This window comes from Melanotaenia boesemani, chromosome 17 (assembly GCF_017639745.1).
Source record: "Melanotaenia boesemani isolate fMelBoe1 chromosome 17, fMelBoe1.pri, whole genome shotgun sequence".
NCBI lineage: Eukaryota > Metazoa > Chordata > Actinopteri > Atheriniformes > Melanotaeniidae > Melanotaenia > Melanotaenia boesemani.
In genome coordinates this window covers 33344395-33368620 of record NC_055698.1, presented here as the reverse complement: position 1 = coordinate 33368620, position 24226 = coordinate 33344395, and the positions used below count along the sequence as shown (strand labels likewise).

General features: G+C 45.7%; 1 protein-coding gene across 3 annotated transcripts in view; it reads left to right on the top strand.

The window, feature by feature from the left end:
• The first annotated feature begins 6214 nt into the window (after positions 1–6214).
• kiaa0319l (KIAA0319-like ortholog) overlaps positions 6215–24226 on the top strand; it is a 31414-nt gene continuing 13402 nt past the window's right edge. Inside the window, exons 1-15 of one of the 3 annotated variants that reach the window (XM_042012369.1) lie at positions 6215–6435; positions 7872–8122; positions 8506–8659; positions 14158–14271; positions 16709–16977; positions 17130–17195; positions 17423–17666; positions 18498–18596; positions 18681–18778; positions 18865–18952; positions 22256–22348; positions 22436–22568; positions 23555–23660; positions 23734–23856; positions 23940–24063. In XM_042012369.1, coding sequence (XP_041868303.1) covers positions 14178–14271; positions 16709–16977; positions 17130–17195; positions 17423–17666; positions 18498–18596; positions 18681–18778; positions 18865–18952; positions 22256–22348; positions 22436–22568; positions 23555–23660; positions 23734–23856; positions 23940–24063 — 1537 coding nt within the window. In that variant the 5' untranslated portion in view covers positions 6215–6435; positions 7872–8122; positions 8506–8659; positions 14158–14177. Of the gene's footprint in view, positions 6436–7871; positions 8123–8505; positions 8660–14154; positions 14272–16708; positions 16978–17129; positions 17196–17422; positions 17667–18497; positions 18597–18680; positions 18779–18864; positions 18953–22255; positions 22349–22435; positions 22569–23554; positions 23661–23733; positions 23857–23939; positions 24064–24226 lie in introns of all 3 variants that reach the window. The other 2 variants (XM_042012368.1, XM_042012370.1) reach the window with 2 other exon arrangements.

Here is a 24226-nt window from a genome sequence, read left to right as displayed (position 1 = left end):
TCCATCTGGCCCATCAAGACTCACTCTCATTTCATCAGTCCATAAAACCTTAGAAAAATCAGTCTTATGATATTTCTTGGCCCAGTCTTGACGTTTTATCTTGTGTGTCTTGTTCAGTGGTGGTCGTTTTTCAGCCTTCCTTACCTTGGCCATGTCCCTGAGTATTGCACACCTTGTGCTTCTTGGCACTCCAGTGATGTTGGAGCTCTGAAATATGGCAAAACTGGTGGCCAATGGCATCTTGGCAGCTTCACGCTTGATTTTCCTCAGTTCATGGGCAGTTATGTTGCGCCTTGTTTTTTCAACACGCTTCTTGCAACCCTGTTGACTATTTTGAATGAAACGCTTGATTGTTCGATGATCACGCCTCAAAACTTGGCAATTTTAAGAGTGCTGCGTCCCTCTGCAAGACATCTCACTATTTTGGACTTTTCAGAGTCCGTCAAATCTCTCTTCTGACCCATTTTGCCAAAGGAATGGAAGTTGCCTAATAATTATGCACACATGATACAGGGTGTTGATGTCATTAGACCACACCCCTTCTCATTACAGAGATGCACATCACCTGATATGATTAATTGGTGGTAGGCTTTCAAGCCTGTACCGGTTGGAGTAGAACAACATGCATAAAGAGGATGATGTGATCAAAATACTCATTTGCCTAATAATTCTGCACACAGTGTATGTCAATGACCCACAGACACACACACACACACTCTCTCTCTCGCTCTCTCTTTACATATATATATATTTTCACACTACTTTGGACCACGAGTCCGCAATAAAGAAATACTACTACTACTAATGTATAATATAAAGCAGAAAAGTCTACCACTTTAATGAGAAGAGACAACAACAAATACAAATCAATTCATTTATGTGATAGATAGATAGATAGATAGATAGATAGATAGATAGATAGATAGATAGATAGATAGATAGATAGATAGATAGATGAAAACATGAATAAATCAGAGTTTAAATATCAATCATACATGTACATAGGACGTAAGATGTATGATTAGAGTAAAGGAAAACATAAAAATCATATATAGAGTATCAATATCATTCTGTAAAAGATAAAAGATTTAAACTCAGGCCTCCTCCCTCTCCAGCCTCTTCCCGTTACGGCCTCCTCCCTTTTCAGGCCTCTTCCCGTTCTGACCTCCTCCCTTTTCAGGCCTTTTCCCGTTCCGGCCTCTTCCCGCTCCGGCCTCCTCCCTTTTCAGGCCTCTTCCCGTTCCGACCTCTTCCCGTTCAGGCCTCTTCCCGCTCCAGCCTCTTCTCGCTCCGACTGCCTCCCTTTTCAGGCCTTTTCCCGTTCCGACCTCTTCCCATTCCAACCTCCTCCCTTTTCAGGCCTCTTCCCGTTCTCACCTCTTCCCATTCCAACCTCCTCCCTTTTCAGGCCTCTTCCCGTTCCGACCTCTTCCCGCTCCGGCCTTTTCCCGTTACGGCCTCTTTCCGTTCCGACCTCTTCCCATTACAACCTCCTCCCTTTTCAGACCTCCTCCCGCTCCAGCCTCTTCCTGTTACGGCCTCCTCCCTTTTCAGGCCTCTTCTCGTTCCGACCTCCTCCCTTTTCAGGCCTTTTCCCGTTCCGACATCTTCCCGCTCCAGCCTCTTCCCGTTCCGACTTCCTCCCTTTTCAGGCCTTTTCCCGTTCCGACCTCCTCCCTTTTCAGGCCTTTTCCCGTTCCGACATCTTCCCGCTCCAGCCTCTTCCCGCTCCGACTTCCTCGCTTTTCAGGCCTCTTCCCGTTCCGACCTCCTCCCTTTTCAGGCCTTTTCCCATTCCGACCTCTTCCCGTTCAGGCCTCCTCCCTTTTCAGGCCTCTTCCCGTTCAGGCCTCTTCCCGTTTCGACATCTTCCCGCTCCGACTTCCTCCCTTTTCAGGCCTTTTCCCGTTCCGACCTCTTCCCTTTTCAGGCCTGTTCCTGTTCCGACTTCCTCCCTTTTCAGGCCTCTTCCCGTTCCGACCTCTTCCTATTCCGACTTCCTCCCTTTTCAGGCCTCTTCCTGTTCCGACTTCTTCCCGTTCCGGCCTCTTCCCGCTCCGGCCTCCTCCCTTTTCAGGCCTCTTCCCGTTCCGACCTCTTCCCGCTCCGGCCTTTTCCTGTTACGGCCTCTTTCCGTTCCGACCTCTTCCCATTCCAACCTCCTCCCTTTTCAGACCTGCTCCCGCTCCAGCCTCTTCCCGTTACGGCCTTCTCCCTTTTCAGGTCTCTTCCCGCTCCGGCCTCCTCCCTTTTCAGGCCTCTTCCCGTTCCAACCTCTTCCCGCTCTGGCCTTTTCCCGTTACAGCCTCTTTCCGTTCCGACCTCTTCCCATTCCAACCTCCTCCCTTTTCAGACCTCCTCCCGTTCAGGCCTCTTCCCGCTCCGACTTCCTCCCTTTTCAGGCCTTTTCCCGTTCCGACCTCTTCCCTTTTCAGGCCTTTTCACGTTTCGACATCTTCCCGTTCCGACTTCCTCCCTTTTCAGGCCTCTTCCCGTTCCGACCTCCTCCCTTTTCAGGCCTTTTCCCGTTCCGACATCTTCCCGTTCCGGCCTCTTCCCGCTCCTGCCTCTTCCCTTTCCGACTTCCTCCCTTTTCAGGCCTCTTCCCGTTCCGACCTCCTCCCTTTTCAGGCCTTTTCCCGTTTCGACCTCTTCCCGTTCAGGCCTCCTCCCGCTCCAGCCTCTTCCCGTTATGGCCTCCTCCCTTTTCAGGCCTCTTCACGTTCCGACCTGTGGATGTGGGAGGGAATGCTGAGTCTCTCTGAGGGAGCTGGAAGCCTCTGGACCATGGAAATGGAGCCTGGAGTCCGTTGTATACTCATGGCCCTGCTTTGCCATGAAGTCGAGCTGAAGTTATATGAGCAAAAATGAGCAAATCCACTTTAGACAACGTCTAAAGCAGGGATCACCAAATCCGGACCTCTTGAGCCAGTGTCCTGCAGGTTTTCACTGCATCCCTGCTGCAACACACCTGGTTCAAATGAAATAGTCAATAGTCAAGGTCTACACCAGCCTCTTAACGACCCATTATTTGAGTCAGGTGTGCTGCAGTATGGAGATATTGAAAACCTGCAGGACACTGGCTCAAGAGGTCCGGAGTTGGTGATCCCTGGTCTAAAGAGTTTAACTAAGACTGAAGAAGAAAAACGTGCTTGAATTTTTAAGAGCTACTGGTGTTTTGGTTCAATGTATGTGAACATTTTTTAAAGTCTGAGTTCTGAATATGATGTTCTCAATTCTCCCCGATGACAGGCAGAGAGCAGGTGTGAAGCTTTAACACAAGCACAGGTTTCAGCAGCAGCATCATGGCGTGTTAGCAGTTTACTTCCAGTGTCCTCCTGTCCCAGCTCCAGCTCCTTCTGCATCGCTGTCTGAAGCGCAGCTGCCCTCGCAGGTTCAGGGAAAACAGTGTCTTCATGTACTGTTGCATCATTTGCAGTGAGAGCCGAATCCTGAGTAGCAGCTTCCTTGTAAATGTTGCTGATGCTGTCCACTGAACATGTAAAAGATGATTTCACAGCCAGTTACTGGACATGCCACAGGCTGGCCTCAGTTAAAATCTCCTGCTTTGCTCTCCTTTCTGCTTGCATTTTTCTTCTTTTTTCTTATCTTTACCGGCAAGAAATTTAGGAAGAAGGACTCCTGGTCACTTATAAATCACTGGAACGAATATATTTTTTGATAAATTAGTTGATTGCCATCGGAGAACTAGTGGAATGACGTCTCCTAACCCTGCAGTATCAGTGAGCTGCACTGAGTGTGAGCAACTTTCTTTGAGGATAACACAGCTGGAGAGGCGGATGGAAACACTGCAAGACATTCGTGTGAATGAAGAATTTATTGACTCTGTTGTAGCTTCTGTACAAGCTACTGAGTTGTCAAATGGATTGAGTCAAATCTTCATACGCGAAGGCATGTCGAATGTGGAGCCTCCCGCTACAGACCTGGCTGATACACTTCCCTGGATGTGTTCAAATGACACTGGAATAGCTGGAAAATCCCAAACTGGACCATCAGACTGATCTCTCCTTCTGGAACAGTGTTGGTGCCAGACCAAAGTCATCAACCCCGGCCAGAACCTGGTCTGATGTTGTTCGTCACAGAGGTAAATCCAGCAGGAAATTTAAAGCTCCAGCACTCACTCCACCACCTGAAGTCTCACTGCATAATAAATATGATGTGTTGAGTCATATTAAAATGAATGATGATGAATGTAATGCAAGGATTTATCAAAATTCAAGAAATAGCCCTAAAACTCAGCCCAGGGCTAACCAGACCAGGAGGAGAGGCCAAAACTCCACAAACAGGAGGACTAGAGAAGCTATTGGCGCCTCCACACAAAAACAAATAGACACAATTCTGATTGGGGACTCTATAACACAGCATGTGAAGATGGCAAAGACGGAAAATTTAACACTTTTTGATACATCAGTCAGGGAACTGACAGAGATCTTTAGACCATTCTGTCTTCACATCCAGATGGTATGAAGATTATTGTCCACACAGGGTCTTTTGATATTCTGAGGAGGAAAACTGGCTCTGAGATCCTGAAGAAGACTTTTCTCTGCTGTTGGAGAGACTGTGTCAGTTTGGAGCACAATGTTTACATTTCAGGACCCATTCCTACAGCGGGTAAAGGAACTGAACTTTTCAGTAGGCTTCTTGGCCTGAACACATGGTTATCAAACGCATGTATCACCCATGGGATAAAGTTCATTGATAACTTCAGTATCTTTTGGAACTGTAAGGAGCGATTCAGACCTGATGGTCTGCATCCAAATCTAACTGGATGCAGATTACTTGGTGCAGACCTGAGTCATGCTGTTGGGACGGCAAACCCAAACATGATGTACAGATAAGAGCAAAGGACACAGCAGAGAAGCGATCAACTCCCAGCTCTCCCCCCTCACAGAGCCCCTCTTCTCCACATCACCCAAGGTCTTCAAAGGATGTCTCTATCCCGGACCGGACCCCAGAGGCCACCATCTACCAAGAAATACAGGGCTCCCCCTCCTCCTCATCTTCCTCTTAGATCATCTGTCCTGGCAGAGCAGGACACGGGAGGAGGTGCAGGAGGTTCACAGAGCAGCAGAATTCACAACAAAGATAACATGCCATGATGCGTTCAGGGTCCTTGCTGTAGTTTTGCTACTACTGACAGCTGTTCTGAGATCAAGCCTGGACCCAGTAGGATTCCTGTGTTAGTAAAATAAGGAATCGAACACGGTCAGTTTGTGGGGTGAATCGATCTAATCTGTTAACTGTACCTTGGATAACTCAGAATACAACAGAGACCAGAGTAAACTTCATAAAGCTGCTGTACTTAATGTTAGATATCTGTCCAACAAGTCACTGTTAGTTAATGACTTCATCATTTCTCACAGTTTAGATTTTCTTTTTCTGACAGAAACATGGTTAACAGAAGACACAAGTGCTACAGTTCTTAATGAAACAGCACCCCCTCATTTTAGTTTTATGAATAAATGTGGAAACAGGAGGAAAGGGGAGGAGAAGCTGCCTTATTTAAAGATTCATTCCAGTTAAAGAAATTTCATTTGGTGTTTTTACTTCTTTTGAATATCTTAGTTTTATTTTAAGGGGCATTCCTAAAATCCTATTTCTAATCATCTACAGACGTCCATTTCAACCGGTGCTTCAAATAAACAGGCTTCCAAACAGCAAGAAAAAAAACCTGAAGCAAACACAGGCTCATGAACTCATCCGAGGTCACAGGAAACGCCTCAAAATACACGCAGCTTTTTCGTCGCGGTGTGTTTTCTGAAAGCAGCTTTCTCACAGCGCAGGTGTTTATGCAACACATTATGAGGTGAGGAGAAATATTGACCCTTTTAGGATTCCATATAGAAGTGTCAGTATTTGCTTTGAAACAGATCAACCAATCACATGAGAGCAGAGACCCCCCCCCCCCGTCCTGCAGCAGATCCAATCTAACAGCAAGTTTGCAGGTGGTTCAGACCGGAAGTCGTCCGATTATCGGTGATTGTTTTCTGTTCAGGGAGGAAGCTGAAGTGGACTTTCTCTGATCTAACCTGCAGATTCATTTATGTGGCAGATTATTTTGAGGAAGTCTCGTTTGCGCTGCGGTTTTTCGAAACGCCGCAGACCTTAAAAACTTCCGAGTTATTTAACTTGAAAGTCCAGCCACCGGAAGTTGTTTTCATACATTCCTGCGTTGACAGGTAGTGATCACACACTCGTCAGCTGTGCGACAGACAGCGGCTCTGACCCATTTTACTGTCCCGTCGAAGCGGAACCGGTCAGCCAGCTACACACCGGACCGGATCGGACCGGGAGTCCCGCTCCTCTGTCCGGGTTGAAGTCGCGGTAAAAAGCTCCGGACGCGCCGCGTTCCTGGAGATGCCAGCAGCTGTTAGCCTCAAGGTGCCTTCACGCGGGTGATCCCGGATTAAACAGGTAAGACTCCGCAGCCTTTCCGCCTCGCTGCCCAGATCCCGGAACCACTGGCCGTAGATCGGTGGCGGATTTGTGCCCGTCCGGGGTGAGCTGCCGGAGCCGCGGACTGCGCAGGCGGCAGCTGTCGGCCTGTTTCTGATATCCGACCGCTGAACGCGTCCTGGAAAACCTCACTGGGCTTTACACGCACGCCAGATCCTCCATGCACGAACCCACCATTTTGTTGAAAACGTCTCCAGACAGTTTGCGCGTGCGCGTCAGACATCTATCATTTCAGGACTTGTTTTATTTCCGGGTTAGTTAATGGATGAGTAGTCCTCTGTTCTGGGTCTGGACCAGGCAGTCCGGGTCCAGGTTTCAGGGACCAGGTTTGTGATGAAGGGATGGACCCGTTTGCAGCTCATCACACAGAGAACCAGCAGACTGATGTATCTGGACTCTGAGATGAGCCTGAAACTAAACTCCTGCTTTCAATCTCAGGAATGTCGTCTGCTTCTGGTTCTGTCAGTCTCAGTCCAGACTGTTCTCATCTGTGGTTCCACGATGGTGGAACGAGCTACCAAAGTCTATAAGAGCAGGATCATCCCTCTCTGAGGACTCTTAAGGGACCACCTCCTCTCCTAACACCTCTAACTTCCACTTACTCTGGACTTCTGGACCGGTTGTACCTGGACTGGTTCTAGCTGGACTGGAAGCATAAACTAGATCTTGGTCTGTTAAGTGCGGCTTCAGCAGCAGCTCCCTGATATCGCCGAACTTCAGGAATAAAACTAGATCCAGGACCCAGATCCAGGATCAGGAATGGTGCTGCTGATGGGACAGACTCTGAACTCAGAATAAAAACTTGTAAAACTTTCTGTATTTCTAATTCTTTTCCTTCTGTTTTATTTTTAGTCGTATTTATGGTTCAGAGCTGCTGGACCCGAGAGAACCAGGACTAAAGGGTCTAGAGCAGGGGTGTCCAACGTCGGTCCTCGAGGGACGCTGTCCTGCGGATTTTCCAATGTTTCCTGCTTCAACACACCTGACTCAAATGAAAGAGATCCAACAGCCAATTACGTTTTGCACAATGACTTATCAATTTGAGTCAGCTGGTTCTGGAGCAGGGACACATCAAAAACCTGCAGGATTGTGGCCCTCGAGGACCGGAGCTGGGCACCCCTGTTCTAGAGGGATCAGTTCTCTCTTTTCTAATCTCTTCTAAAAGCAAGAAGTCCTCCATTAGCAGAGAAAATGGTCCTGAAAGAAGAAATAAAATGACAAAGATGGAAGTCATGGATCCAGGAAGAAGAAGATCAAGTATGAAGTCGGCTGAGATGAAACACGACGCCGTCCGTGTTTCTGCTTTTATTTATTCTGTTTCTGTGACTTTAACCTTTATTTCTAATTATTCTCAGACTGAAAATAAATGAATGGAACTTCATTCTCGTCTGCAGAAGCGGAGACGTGGTGTCCCGGCAGAGCTTCATCCACCTGCCGTCGGAGGAGGACCAGGACCGTCCCAGAGACTCTGCTGGAGCTGCTCAGGGAGAAGACCTGTAGACCAGTCTGTCATCAGCCCAGGTGACGGAGCACACCTCAAACCGGACCTGAAACCGGACTGAGTCCTCCTCCTGTTCTGGATTACATCTGCCTGCAGCTCTGATTGGAACACCTGGGAGTCAGACCAGGACCTGATCAGGATCAGGTGGGTCCATGCTGGATTTGGATACCTGTCAATCAAAAGGACACACCCCTAATTATCCCGAATTTCAAGATTAAATAACATCCAAAAGGATGAGGTAGAAAAAAACTCACCCCCCTGACAGTTGTCATTAAGGTAAACTTGACCTTTTAATCCTAAATGGATTTTTGTTCCAGGCTTTAAACATGTTTATTTCTGCTGTGAAGTTGGTCTTTTTAACACGGGAGTCTGTGGGGGTTTGCTCTGTTTTGGAGCCCCTAGTGGACGAGGGGGGAACTGCAGTTTGTTGTACTTACGCATAGGCTTCACTTTTCACTGGCGGTTGCCGCTTGGTAGAACCGATCTTCCGTCTGTCCTCCATCACTCCTCTAATGTCTTCTCTCCAGTTTCATGCCGGAGCTGCTGAGCCTCTGTAGGCGGCCATGTTGGATCTCCTCTTCAAACCGCTGGTGTTGACCCGTCTTCACCCGTCACCCCACAGCAGCTCACTGCCAACCTAACCCCCCTCGTCTCTGCGTCCACCAGCTGACCAGGAGACGGGTAAGGTTCTGATAAATGATGATGTTGGTAGGATGAAAACTAGGAAGCAGTTTTCCACCTTAATCATATTACAGTGTATTATCATCATATTTTTAATTTCCTTTAATGCCAAAAGGGCTGAATTTATTCACATTTATTTATCGTGGTTCCCACTGATTCGAGTCCCCAGTCAGACCGAGTCTAGCGGACTGTCCTGGTGTGAATCCTTATAGCCAACCTTATTAGACTGTGATGTAATATCCGTTATTTCTGTTTTTTTGATGGATTAGTTTTCTTGTTTGTCTGGTTTTAATGTTTATTGTAGATTTTTTTCTAAGACAGTTAGAAAGTGGTTTCATGTGTGAGTGGAGGGCTGATCCGGGTAGGAGGGTTAGTGGTTTTCAGTCAGAGGGAGGGTTGTTGACGTTCTTGTTAATCATTTCAGATAAATGCAGCTGTCTGGCCTCGCTCAGCTCGTCTTAATCTCCACGCTGGCTTTAGTTCTCGTAGTGGCTCTAAGGTCTAGCTTTCCTCCTCTGCCGCTCTGTTTTCCTGCTTTCTCTCTTCAGGTTTGGGACCATCATTGTTTTTTCTGATTGTTGCAGCAGCAACTATCATAAACAGAACCGACATGATCTCAATTATGACTTTTTCTTTTAGTCAGGAATAAATCCCAAAGTTCTGTTTAGTAATAAATTCTGCTTTCTTCTTCTGGTCGACCTTTATGCTGCTAAATCTATTCATACATTCATTTTACATCATTTTACCTCCCAGTCTGACAGCTGCTACACACTGGTTTATACTGGGATTAAAAGCTGTTACACACTGGTTTATACTGGGATTTAAAGCTGTTACAGACTGGTTTATACTGGGATTTAAAGCTGTTACAGACTGGTTTATACTGGGATTAAAAGCTGCTACAGACTGGTTTATACTGGGACTAAAAGCTGCTACACACTGGTTTATACTGGGATTTAAAGCTGTTACAGACTGGTTTATACTGGGATTAAAAGCTGCTACAGACTGGTTTATACTGGGATTAAAAGCTGCTACAGACTGGTTTATACTGGGATTAAAAGCTGTTACAGACTGGTTTATATTGGGATTAAAAGCTGTTACAGACTGGTTTATACTGGGATTAAAAGCTGCTACACACTGGTTTATACTGGGATTAAAAGCTGCTACAGACTGGTTTATACTGGGATTAAAAGCTGCTACAGACTGGTTTATACTGGGATTAAAAGCTGCTACAGACTGGTTTATACTGGGATTAAAAGCTGCTACACACTGGTTTATACTGGGATTAAAAGCTGCTACAGACTGGTTTATACTGGGATTAAAAGCTGTTACAGACTGGTTTATACTGGGATTAAAAGCTGTTACAGACTGGTTTATACTGGGATTAAAAGCTGTTACACACTGGTTTATACTGGGATTAAAAGCTGTTACAGACTGGTTTATACTGGGATTAAAAGCTGTTACAGACTGGTTTATGCTGGGATTAAAAGCTGCTACAGACTGGTTTATGCTGGGATTAAAAGCTGTTACAGACTGGTTTATATTGGGATTAAAAGCTGTTACAGACTGGTTTATACTGGGATTAAAAGCTGTTACAGACTGGTTTATATTGGGATTAAAAGCTGCTACACACTGGTTTATACTGGGATTAAAAGCTGCTACAGACTGGTTTATACTGGGATTAAAAGCTGCTACAGACTGGTTTATACTGGGATTAAAAGCTGCTACAGACTGGTTTATACTGGGATTAAAAGCTGCTACAGACTGGTTTATACTGGGATTAAAAGCTGCTACAGACTGGTTTATACTGGGATTAAAAGCTGTTACAGACTGGTTTATACTGGGATTAAAAGCTGTTACAGACTGGTTTATACTGGGATTAAAAGCTGTTACACACTGGTTTATACTGGGATTAAAAGCTGTTACAGACTGGTTTATACTGGGATTAAAAGCTGTTACAGACTGGTTTATACTGGGATTAAAAGCTGTTACAGACTGGTTTATACTGGGATTAAAAGCTGTTACAGACTGGTTTATACCGGGATTAAAAGCTGCTACAGACTGGTTTATACTGGGATTAAAAGCTGCTACACACTGGTTTATACTGGGATTAAAAGCTGTTACAGACTGGTTTATACTGGGATTAAAAGATGCTACACACTGGTTTATACTGGGATTAGAAGCTGTTACAGACTGGTTTATACTGGGATTAAAAGCTGCTACAGACTGGTTTATACTGGGATTAAAAGCTGCTACACACTGGTTTATACTGGGATTAAAAGCTGTTACAGACTGGTTTATACTGGGATTAAAAGATGCTACACACTGGTTTATACTGGGATTAGAAGCTGTTACAGACTGGTTTATACTGGGATTAAAAGCTGTTACAGACTGGTTTATAGTGGGATTAAAAGCTGTTACAGACTGGTTTATACTGGGATTAAAAGCTGTTACAGACTGGTTTATACCGGGATTAAAAGCTGCTACAGACTGGTTTATACTGGGATTAAAAGCTGTTACAGACTGGTTTATACTGGGATTAAAAGCTGTTACAGACTGGTTTATACCGGGATTAAAAGCTGCTACAGACTGGTTTATACTGGGATTAAAAGCTGCTACACACTGGTTTATACTGGGATTAAAAGCTGTTACAGACTGGTTTATACTGGGATTAAAAGATGCTACAGACTGGTTTATACTGGGATTAAAAGATGCTACACACTGGTTTATACTGGGATTAGAAGCTGTTACAGACTGGTTTATACTGGGATTAAAAGCTGCTACAGACTGGTTTATACTGGGATTAAAAACTGTTACAGACTGGTTTATACTGGGATTAAAAGCTGTTACAGACTGGTTTATACTGGGATTAAAAGATGCTACACACTGGTTTATACTGGGATTAGAAGCTGTTACAGACTGGTTTATACTGGGATTAAAAGCTGCTACAGACTGGTTTATACTGGGATTAAAAGCTGCTACACACTGGTTTATACTGGGATTAAAAGCTGCTACACACTGGTTTATACTGGGATTAAAAGCTGCTACAGACTGGTTTATAGTTGGACTTAAAGCTGCTACAGACTGGTTTATACTGGGATTAAAAGCTGCTACAGACTGGTTTATACTGGGATTAAAAGCTGCTACAGACTGGTTTATACTGGGATTAAAAGCTGCTACAGACTGGTTTATACTGGGATTAAAAGCTGCTACAGACTGGTTTATACTGGGATTAAAAGCTGCTACAGACTGGTTTATACTGGGATTAAAAGCTGCTACAGACTGGTTTATACTGGGATTAAAAGCTGCTACAGACTGGTTTATACTGGGATTAAAAGCTGCTACAGACTGGTTTATACTGGGATTAAAAGCTGTTACAGACTGGTTTATACTGGGATTAAAAGCTGTTACAGACTGGTTTATACTGGGATTAAAAACTGCTACACACTGGTTTATACTGGGATTAAAAGCTGTTACAGACTGGTTTATACTGGGATTAAAAGCTGCTACAGACTGGTTTATACTGGGATTAAAAGCTGCTACAGACTGGTTTATACTGGGATTAAAAGCTGCTACAGACTGGTTTATACTGGGATTAAAAGCTGTTACAGACTGGTTTATACTGGGATTAAAAGCTGTTACAGACTGGTTTATACTGGGATTAAAAGATGCTACACGCTGGTTTATACTGGGATTAGAAGCTGTTACAGACTGGTTTATACTGGGATTAAAAGCTGCTACAGACTGGTTTATACTGGGATTAAAAGCTGCTACACACTGGTTTATACTGGGATTAAAAGCTGCTACAGACTGGTTTATACTGGGATTAAAAGCTGCTACAGACTGGTTTATACTGGGATTAAAAGCTGCTACAGACTGGTTTATACTGGGATTAAAAGCTGCTACAGACTGGTTTATACTGGGATTAAAAGCTGTTACAGACTGGTTTATACTGGGATTAAAAGCTGTTACAGACTGGTTTATACTGGGATTAAAAGATGCTACACGCTGGTTTATACTGGGATTAGAAGCTGTTACAGACTGGTTTATACTGGGATTAAAAGATGCTACACACTGGTTTATACTGGGATTAAAAGCTGCTACACACTGGTTTATACTGGGATTAAAAGCTGCTACACACTGGTTTATACTGGGATTAAAAGCTGTTACAGACTGGTTTATACTTGGACTTCAAGCTGTTACAGACTGGTTTATACTGGGATTAAAAGCTGCTACATACTGGTTTATACTGGGATTAAAAGTTGTTACCGACTGGTTTATACTGGGATTAAAAGCTGCTACAGACTGGTTTATACTGGGATTAAAAGCTGCTACAGACTGGTTTATACTGGGATTAAAAACTGATACAGACTGGTTTATACTGGGATTAAAAGCTGCTACAGACTGGTTTATACTGGGATTTAAAGCTGCTACAGACTGGTTTATACTGGGATTAAAAGCTGCTACAGACTGGTTTATACTGGGATTAAAAGTTGTTACAGACTGGTTTATACTGGGATTAAACGCCGTTACAGACTGGTTTATACTGGGATTAAAAGCTGCTACAGACTGGTTTATACTGGGATTAAAAGCTGTTACAGACTGGTTTATACTGGGATTAAAAGCTGCTACAGACTGGTTTATACTGGGATTAAAAGCTGCTACAGACTGGTTTATACTGGGATTAAAAGCTGTTACAGACTGGTTTATACTGGGATTAAAAGCTGTTACAGACTGGTTTATACTGGGATTAAAAGCTGCTACAGACTGGTTTATACTGGGATTAAAAGCTGTTACAGACTGGTTTATACTGGGATTAAAAGCTGCTACAGACTGGTTTATACTGGGATTAAAAGCTGCTACAGACTGGTTTATACTGGGATTAAAAGCTGCTACAGACTGGTTTATACTGGGATTAAAAACTGTTACACACTGGTTTACACTGGGATTAAAAACTGTTACAGACTGGTTTATACTGGGATTAAAAGCTGTTACAGACTGGTTTACACTGGGATTAAAAGCTGCTACAGACTGGTTTATACTGGGATTAAAAGCTGCTACAGACTGGTTTATACTGGGACTAAAAGATGCTACAGAATGGTTTATACTGGGATTAAAAGCTGCTACACACTGGTTTATACTGGGATTAAAAGCTGCTACACACTGGTTTATACTGGGATTAAAAGCTGCTACAGACTGGTTTATACTGGGATTAAAAGCTGCTACAGACTGGTTTATACTGGGATTAAAAGCTGCTACAGACTGGTTTATACTGGGATTAAAAGCTGCTACAGACTGGTTTATACTGGGATTAAAAGCTGTTACAGACTGGTTTATACTGGGATTAAAAGCTCCATGTTTTAAAATAAAAAATAAATGTGTAACATTTCCTTGAATGAGATGCCAGACTAAGATGGCTGCTGCAGCGACTTGCATCACAGGCTCAGAGATGACACCTGTGGAGGTGATCAGATCAGCTGACTCTCTCTTCCTTCCAGCAGGTCCTGCGTTTTGCTGGAACATGTCCTATGCACATCACAAGCTGCTCACCTGGAGCTTACCTCACCTGCTCCTCCTCCCACTCACCTACCTCTGGGTCCTGGCTCCGCCGACAGGTAAGATAAAGGAAGCTGAACTGAAATGCAGCTCTGTGATTGGTTAGGATGAGACTGAAGGTTCTTGTTTGATCGGAGACAGGACGACGACCGTTCTCTATGAGGCCAGATCAGTCTCAATAAGAATGAACTCACGCCAGGTGTTTCACAAATGCACACGCTCTGGTTTGCATTCGTATTTCAGAATCGGAAATGCACACGCTCTGGTTTGCATTCGTATTTCAGAATCGGAAATGCACACAATCTGTTTCACAAATGCACACGCTGTGGTTCACAAATATAATTTTGAGGCACACTTGTAAGATTATACGAATTGCTGAACGTGCATTTACGAACTGCTTCTCATTTGTGAACATCTCTGCATTCGTGAGAGAATTCTCTGCGGTGGATTTTGAGACTCCCCTGACGCCGCAGGGTAACGAATCTCACCATTGGTTGACTAATCTGTCAATCAAATTTCCGAGTGTGATTGACAGATTCATCAGTCAATCAGGTGTGTTTGCATTCAGCCAATCATACTGCTCCTTACATTTTCTCCACACTTTTAGACCTGTCGCAGAGCTAATACTGCTATTTGAGCATGGTAGTTAAAGTCCAACTAGCGGGCAGACATGGAGGAGACGCAACAATCACAACCTGTAAGTAACACATTTATCTTACATTCCCTCGTTGTAGATCATGTAATGTTATCGAATTAACTGATTGACTGATGAATCTGTCAATCACACTCGGAAATTTGATTGACAGATTAGTCAACCAATGGTGAGATTCGTTACACTGCGGCGTCAGGGGAGTCTCAAAATCCACCGCAGAGAATTCTCTCACGAATGCAGAGATGTTCACAAATGAGAAGCAGTTCGTAAATGCACGTTCAGCAATTCGTATAATCTTACAAGTGTGCCTCAAAATTATATTTGTGAACCACAGCGTGTGCATTTGTGAAACAGATTGTGTGCATTTCCGATTCTGAAATACAAATGCAAACCAGAGCGTGTGCATTTGTGAAACACCTGGCGTGAGTTCATTCTTATTGAGACTGATCTGGCCTCATAGTTCTCCGTGTTGATGTGACACAGGACAATGAGGCTCTGTGTGTGTGCACGTATGTGTGCACGTGTGTGTGCGTGGATGAGGGTTGGATAACCGATCCAGCCAATGGGGAATCCTTTCTCAGACAGTACAGCTTTGTGTGTGGTTGTGTGCAGAGTTACACTGACCACACATCGTGAAGTTGCCATAGTTAAGGCTTTGTGTCGGTCCGGACAGAACCACCTTTCCATGGTGGCGGTTCTGATCCATCTTCACCTCACTCAATAATCAAGTTTTCAGCAGATCTAGGATGCCTTAACTTTATTGTTCATTACATCTACATCATTAATGTGATTAATTACGATTAAAATACAGTAATTAAATGTAATAATAAATTAATGTTGATTAAAATTAATAAATAACATATTAAATAAAATTGATACTTAAATAATAGAAATAGAATATTAAATAGGTACATTAAATAAAACTATTAAAATTGTTTGAATACATTTGATAAATGAAATGAATGATAAACAGATAAAATAGATCAAATAAATAAAATTGATACATGAATAATTAAAACATGAAGTAATAAAGATAAAATATTGGAAGTAAACAATAATTCATGTAAAAAGACTTGTTGGATAAAAGTGGGATATAAATGACGGACAACAGGAAGCTCAGCTGGCTTCAGCAGCTGGTTTCCATGGTAACGTGATTAAACCAGTTTTACTGTAGCTGCAAAGCTTCTCTGGTGTCTCAGACCGAGTTCTGGCCCAAGAGTTTTTAGTTCTGGTTCTCAGATTAAAGGATGACGCGCTGGTATATGTGTTCAACATCCGTTGCCATGGTGACCTAAAGCCCAGTTTCCACCGATAGGTCTGGTTTGGTTCAGGGCGGCTTGGTATACATTTCACATGTGGTCCTGCATCAGATCCATATCCGAGGCTGTCTCAGTCTGAATGGTGGTGTCACGTTTCATCTGACGGATGTCTCGGTTCGTAAACACGGCGTGCTGCGTGTGACGGCACGTCTTCTGAACATCAACGGCATTGTCAATAATTCCCTGATTCCATTAGACCACAGTTCATTTCTGAAGCACAGTTCACGTGTTTCAGGTGTGAAATTGTCAGAAGATGAAGGTGAGAAAACTCAGCGGGTTCAGATGTTCTGCTTTTAGACTTTTTCTCGGATGGATGTGAGCCCATCTGTCTGGACTTCTGTCTGTCTTATGACAGTCAGGCTCACCTGGTAGAGGGCTGTGCTACCTGAGCATGTTGGATGAAGAAGGGAGTCTGATCCAGTCTGACCCGGTTCTGAGCGTTTTGTTTCCCAGCAGATGTTCCATCAGATCGGAGTGCATGGGAAATCGTCCTCACCTCCTCTTCCTCCCTGTGTTCTGGTCCAGGTGTGGCCGCAGGTCTGTGCTGGGTCACCGGTGGCGTGCTGGGGATCCACTGGAGCAGCACTATCAGCCTGGGCTGGTATCCGCTGGGGGCCGGGAGGGGCGGGGCCACGTGCTGGGAGTCGTGCTGCCTGGAGCCGAGCTGCCAGGCCGTGTGGAGCCTCGGAGGTCGCTGCGTTCTCCTCAGCTGCTCCAAGAAAGATGGCTGCCCCATCTCCTTCTTACCACAGCCTCACGAGGCGTCGCTGGGCCTCCTGCAGCTGCTCACCAAGGTACCAACCACATCCCACCTGCATCCTTCCCACGCTGAGGGGACGATGGGGCGGGACCAATGTCTGATCATCTGAGCTGTTGTTTGAAAACCAGGGCGTGTCATCAAACTGATCGCTCTGTAGATTTTAAATAAAGTTTTCCTGTTGTGCAGGGTCCAGTCAGGATGAAGCGAAGGAATCCTCGCCACGCTGCGCACGCAGGAAACCTCACCCACACGGTAACGGGACACAACTCTGTCTGAAGGTTCTCTATGAACCCTGATCCAACAGCAAGTTTCTACATTCAGCATTTAAAGCTTTCTTATTAAAGCAGCTGATCAAAAACCAGACATTGTCTATTATTTATGTTTATCTAGACTGAAGTAGAATGTAGAGACGGGTCAGGTTTGATATTTCCACCTCCTGGATTTCTTCTTCAAACCTGCTTTTATTCAACTTTGTGCAGGGAAGCTCCAAACTGAAGCTGGTTCATCCAGTTCCCACAGCTCCCAGCACCCTCCCTCTCCTCCAGACAGCCCAGAGGAACCTCAGCCTGGTGACCAACAGAAGTTCTGCTGCGTCACCACAGAACTGGACTGTGGATGGGACCGTTGATCCAGCGGCGTCTTCCAACGACAGTGACGTCGGCAGCTCCCCCACTTCAGCTGCAGCCTCCGTCACCACTCCCCCTGCTCAGACACCTGCTGCAGGTACACGTCGGGAACCTCCTGTCGTCTCACGTCGGGAACATCCCGTCGTAACATGACAGAATCATCACCTCGTAACATGTCAGGAACGTCCCACTATCACATGTCCAGGACGTCCCCTCGTCGCAGGACGGGAACGTCCCGTCGTTAAATGTTGGGAACGTCGGGAACGTTCCATCACATATCAGGAATGTCCCGTCGTCACATGTCGGGAATGTCCCGCTGTCACATGTCGGGAACATCCCGTCGTCTAACATCGGAAACGTCCCCTCATCACACGTCGGGAACGTCTGATCGTCACAGGACGGGAACGGCCCGTCGTCTCATGTCCGGAACATCCCGTCATCACATGTTAGAACGGGAAAGTCCCATCAAAACATGTCGGGAGCGTACCGTCGTCATACGTCGGGAACGTCACGTTGTCACACGTCAGGAATGTCCCTTCGTCACAGGACAGGAACGTCCCCTGGTCACATGTCAGGAACGTTCCGTCGTCACAAGACGGAAACGTCCCTTCGTCACATTTCGGGAACTTCCCATTGTTACGTGTCGGGAAAGTCCCGTCGTCACAGGACTGCAATGTCCCCTCATCGCATGTCGGGAATGTCTCGCTATCACATGTCGGGAACGTCCCATCGTCACGTCAGGAACGTCCTGTTGTCACATGTCGGGAACATCCCCTTGTCAGAGGACTTCTATTTAACTTCTATTAATTCTATCCTGGATGTAACTTTATGTTGTTGTTTAAAATATATTTAATGAGGTTTTACAAGATTTTAATCCCATTTTGGCATAAAATGAAGCCAGTTCTGGTTCTGTCTGGTTTCCTGACAGTGAGGGAGCTGGTGGTGTCAGCGGGAGAGAGCGTGGAGGTGACGCTGCCCCTTAACAAGGTGGAGCTCAACGCCTACGTGGTCCCAACGCCCTCGCCAGGTGAAAACAACCGACATTACGTCTGAATCCTGGAAGCTCATCATATTGTTCTCCTCCCTGAGTGATGTGATTGTTCCTCTGCAGGAACCAACTATGCATTCGACTGGAGACTGATAACACATCCCAAAGATTACAGCGGAGAGATGGAGGGGAAGAAGAGCCGGACTCTGAAGCTAAGCAAGGTTCGCATCACTTCCTGCTGCAGATGAACATTCAGAGCAGAAGCTGCAGGCGGCCTCACTTCCTGTTTGTGTCTCCTGTCTGTCAGCTGACTGTCGGCCTGTACGAGTTTGGTGTAACGGTGGACGGCGAGGACGCCCACGGAGAGGGTTACGTCAACGTCACCGTCAGACCAGGTGAGAACAACAAATGTTAACACAGGATTCAGAAACTTTGTATCGGTTGGTAACAAATAGAACGGAGTTAAAAAATCGATTTGAATAGATTCAAATTTAATTCATCCAAAATCGATTCAGGAAACCTGAAGATCGACGTGACTGACGATACTTGGCGAGATCTTAGCATATAAGCACAACCGAAAGGTTTCCGGTGTCGATTCTGTCCAATCGGCTGAGAAAATTCCACATCCAGATGTTTTCAGTCCGCGTGTCATTCGTTCACTTAAAATTCAATTCAAAATCAACAATTAACCACTTGTAACAATGAGTCAACATGTTTTTCATTGTTTTAGAAATCTGAAATAAAATCTAATAACTTTTGATTTGAAGTTAAGATTAGAAGATATTAAACTGGAAACGTGATCCACAGACAGAAATTGATTTTTTTTTTTTTTTTTTTTTTTTTATGGGTATTTTTTTTTTTTTTTTATGGGTATAAGGTTCCTCTTGATATTCTGATTGATTTTATTTATTTATTATCTTATTGATTTATTTTGAATTATGGAATTTATGTAATCTTGCTGGACCTAACCGGAGAGAAAAATTAGGAGAATAATGGAGAGAACTAAAAAGGAAAGTAGACAAAAGGAAGAGGAGACAAAGATCCAGCAGATAGAAGCAACGAGCTTCAGTCCAACCTAACAGCAGACAAGCAGCTGCTACACCTGTACAGAAACACAGCAGAGAATTTCCTACAGCTTTTACAGGTAAACTAAGCAGACAATCATCCAATAAAAATAACAACAACATGTATCACAACAACAACCAAAGAACCAGAAACCCACACACCTGAACCAAAGCATCTCTTAGTGTATAAACACACTGGACACCTCAGTGCTGAGTCAGCATGTAGAGGATGAGGAACGAGGAGGGATCAATAGCCCCATTAGCAGCTAACGCTAAGACTGCGGGCTCTCACATTAGCAGCCAATGCTAAGACTGCGGGCTCTCACAGTATCAGCCAATGCTAAGACTGCGGGCTCTCACATTAGCAGCCAATGCTAAGACTGCAGGCTCTTCCATTAGCAGCCAATGCTAAGACTGCAGGCCCTCACATTAGCAGCTAACGCTAAGACTGCAGGCTGTCACATTAGCAGCTAACGCTAAGACTGCAGTCTCTTCCATTAGCAGCTAATGCTAAGACTGCAGGCTCTCCCATTAGCAGCTAACACTAAGACTGCAGGCTCTCACATTAGCAGCCAATGCTAAGACTGCAGGCTCTCCCATTAGCAGCTAATGCTAAGACTGCAGGCTCTTCCATTAGCAGCCAATGCTAAGACTGCAGGCCCTCACATTAGCAGCTAACGCTAAGACTGCAGGCTGTCACATTAGCAGCTAACGCTAAGACTGCAGGCTCTTCCATTAGCAGCTAATGCTAAGACTGCAGGATCTCACATTAGCAGCTAACGCTAAGACTGCAGGCCCTCACAGTAGCAGCTAACGCTAAGACTGCAGTCTCTTCCATTAGCAGCTAATGCTAAGACTGCAGGCTCTCACATTAACAGCTAACGCTAAGACTGCGGGCTCTCCCATTAGCAGCTAACGCTAAGACTGCAGTCTCTTCCATTAGCAGCTAATGCTAAGACTGCAGGCTCTCCCATTAGCAGCTAACACTAAGACTGCAGGCTCTCACATTAGCAGCCAATGCTAAGACTGCAGGCTCTCCCATTAGTAGCCAATACTAAGACTGCAGTCTCTCCCATTAGCAGCCAATGCTAAGACTGCAGGCTCTCCCATTAGTAGCCAATGCTAAGACTGCAGGCTCTCCCATTAGCAGCTAACGCTAAGACTGTGGGCTCTCCTATTAGCAGCTAATGCTAAGACTGCAGGCAGTTCCACTAGCAGCTAATGTTAAGACTGCGGGCTCTCCCATTAGCAGCTAACGCTAAGACTGCAGTCTCTTCCATTAGCAGCTAATGCTAAGACTGCAGGCTCTCACATTAGCAGCCAATGCTAAGACTGCGGGCTCTCACATTAGCAGCCAATGCTAAGACTACAGGCTCTCACATTAGCAGCTAACGCTAAGACTGCTGGCTCTCCCATTAGCAGCTAATGCTAAGACTGCAGGCTCTCCCATTAGCAGCCAATGCTAAGACTGCAGGCTCTCACATTAGCAGCTAACGCTAAGACTGCAGGCTCTCCCATTAGTAGCCAATGCTAAGACTGCAGGCTCTCACATTAGCAGCTAACGCTAAGACTGCAGACTCTCACATTAGCAGCTAACGCTAAGACTGCAGGCTGTCCCATTAGCAGCTAATGCTAAGACTGCAGGATCTCACATTAGCAGCTAACGCTAAGACTGCAGGCCCTCACATTACCAGCTAACGCTAAGACTGCAGGCTCTCACATTAGCAGCTAATGCTAAGAATGCAGGCTCTCACATTAGCCGTTAACGCTAAGAATGCAGGCTTTCCCATTAGCAGCTAAGGCTAAGACTGCGGGCTCTCCCATTAGTAGCCAATGGTAAGACTGCGGGCTCTCACATTAACAGCTAACGCTAATGCTAAGACTGCAGGCTCTCCCATTAGCAGCCAATGCTAAGACTTAGGGCTCTCCCATTAGTAGCTAACGCTATGACTGCGGGCTCTCCCATTAGTAGCCAATGGTAAGACTGCGGGCTCCCACATTAACAGCTAACGCTAAGACTGCAGGCTCTCCCATTAGTAGCCAATGCTAAGACTTCGGGCTCTCCCATTAGCAGCTAATGCTAAGACTGCAGGCTGTCACATTACCAGCTAACGCTAAGACTGCAGGCTCTCCCATTAGCAGCCAATGCTAAGACTGCAGGCTCTCCCATTAGCAGCTAATGCTAAGGCTGCGGGCTCTCCTATTAGCAGCCTACGCTAAGACTGCGGGCTCTCCCATTAGCAGCTAACGCTAAGACTGCGGGCTCTCCCATTAGCAGCTAACGCTAAGACTGCAGGCTCTCCATTAGCAGCTAATGCTAAGACTACAGTTTCTCCCATTAGCTGCTAATGCTAAGACTGCAGGCTCTCCCATTAGCAGCTAATGCTAAGACTGCAGGCTCTCCCATTAGTAGCCAATGCTAAGACTGCAGGCTCTCACATTAGGAGCTAATGCTAAGACTGCGGGCTCTCCCTCTCCCAACTTTAGCAGAACCTGAAGCTTCTACTTCCGGATTTTTACTTGTTTGGTCACCTGATTGGTCACCCTAAATGACAGGAATGTAATAAAATTTTTGAATTGAACTGGATGGAACCGGATCAGAGTCGACCTGACGCCTCGTTTTCCACCTGACAGAGCCGCGAGTAAACACGCCTCCAGTTGCCATGGTTTCCCCAAAGAGCCAGGAAATCTCCCTGCCGACCAGCTCCACAGTGATCGACGGCAGCCGTGAGTCTAGTACACACACACACACACACACACACACACATGTTTAACGGCAGCTCCGCAGACGGATGTCACATTTCCTCTGCTCAGAGAGCACCGATGACGATAAGGTGGTGGCGTGGCACTGGGAGGAGGTCAAAGGTCCGCTGAGGGAGGAGAAGGTCTCTGCCGACACCCCCGTCCTCACCCTCACCAGCCTGGTACCCGGAAACTACACCTTCAGGTCAGTCCTGGCGCCAGGTCACAGTGATTGTGAAGTGAAGTGGGCGGGGCCTATTAAGTAAACTTTGATTTTATATTAGGACAAATTTCAGTTTAATAATTTAACATTTGGCCCAGAAAGCAGATTAGGTATAAAAACCCATTAAAAAGAATGAGCCTCTTCTACTATAAAGAAATAAAATAAGCTTTTGACATCACTTAAAATCAGATCCAGCTCGTATCAGCTGTGACCGACAGGTGTGACAGAAAATAAAAGATCTCATTCATGAATAGCAAAGTCAGTCTGGTCACTTCAGCCAATAACCAGACTTTCTGAGGCTGTTAATCAAAGAACCTGATCAGTGATGTAATGAGATCCGTTCACCACCATGGATCATATTTTACACAGATGCTCAGCCCAGATGTTTCCACCGTAATCGGCTCACTCAACAGCACTCAGTAACTCACCTGCACAGGTATCAGTTCATGTTAGAGGAGCGTTGCTAGAGTTCGACCAGACTGTGATGTCTGTAAAACATCAGGAAACATCTGCAGCAGATAAAAACCCAACATGCAGAGATGCTGCCAGTAAGCGTAGACCGGTGACTTACTGCCGCGTGTAAGTTTCATCCAGCTGCTGACGAAGAGGATGAGGAAGAGGAGGGACCTGTGCTTGCTATCTTGGTGGTTCTCGTCACGTTGCTGTAATCGTCCAGCTGCGTAAACTGATTGTTGCAGCGTGACACCCGACATGACCTCACTGAGCCACAACGTCGCCCCAAATGTTACCGTAACTTCAACGTCATGATCCTTAAGTTCTCCTGACATTTGGTGACTATATGCACACACAGATTAACACGCCAGGGTTCTTAGCAAAAGTTAATAAATAGAAATAAAAAGTTCGTTTCTGGATGGGGGGGGGGGGGGGGGGGGGGGGTGAATGGGGGTGTCTGCTTCAGCTACATGTGGAGCTCTCATACGTGTTCAACTGTGTTTCTACTCCTCCAGTTTGACGGTGACCGACTCGGACGGCGCCACCAACTCGACTGAGGCCACGCTCTCCGTCAACAAAGCCAAGGATTACCCGCCCTTAGCCAACGCCGGCCCGAACCAGGTCCGACCTTCCTCCACCTCGTCTGTCATTAACGCCACAGCTGCTATAACCTCCGCTCTCCTCCTGCTTCCAGGTCATCCAGCTGCCGCGTAACTCCATCTCTCTGTTAGGCAACATGAGCACGGATGACCACGACTCGCTGTCCTACGAGTGGTCGCTCAGCCCGGAGAGCAAAGCCAAGGTGGTGGACATGCAGGTGAGCCACAGACCTGATGCTCAGGTGAGTTTCTTTAAACGTTGGCAGCATCTGGCTCAATGTCGTCTCTTTGCAACGTTCAGGGTGTGCGCACGCCCATCCTGCAGCTGTCGGCCATGCAGGCGGGAGACTACACCTTCCAGCTGACTGTGATGGACTCTGCGGGTCAGCAAGACACGTCGCAGGTCACCGTCATCGTGCAGCCAGGTAAACACCTGACACACCTGAAGCAAACGTCCTGTCAGCGACAGCAGGTAACAGCTGTTTGATCTGGGAGCCCAGGTGTGCGTGTGTGTTGAATCGCCTTGTTGACACACCTGTTAATCCACACACACACCTACCTTCAGGTTTATGTCAGTCATTTATACAG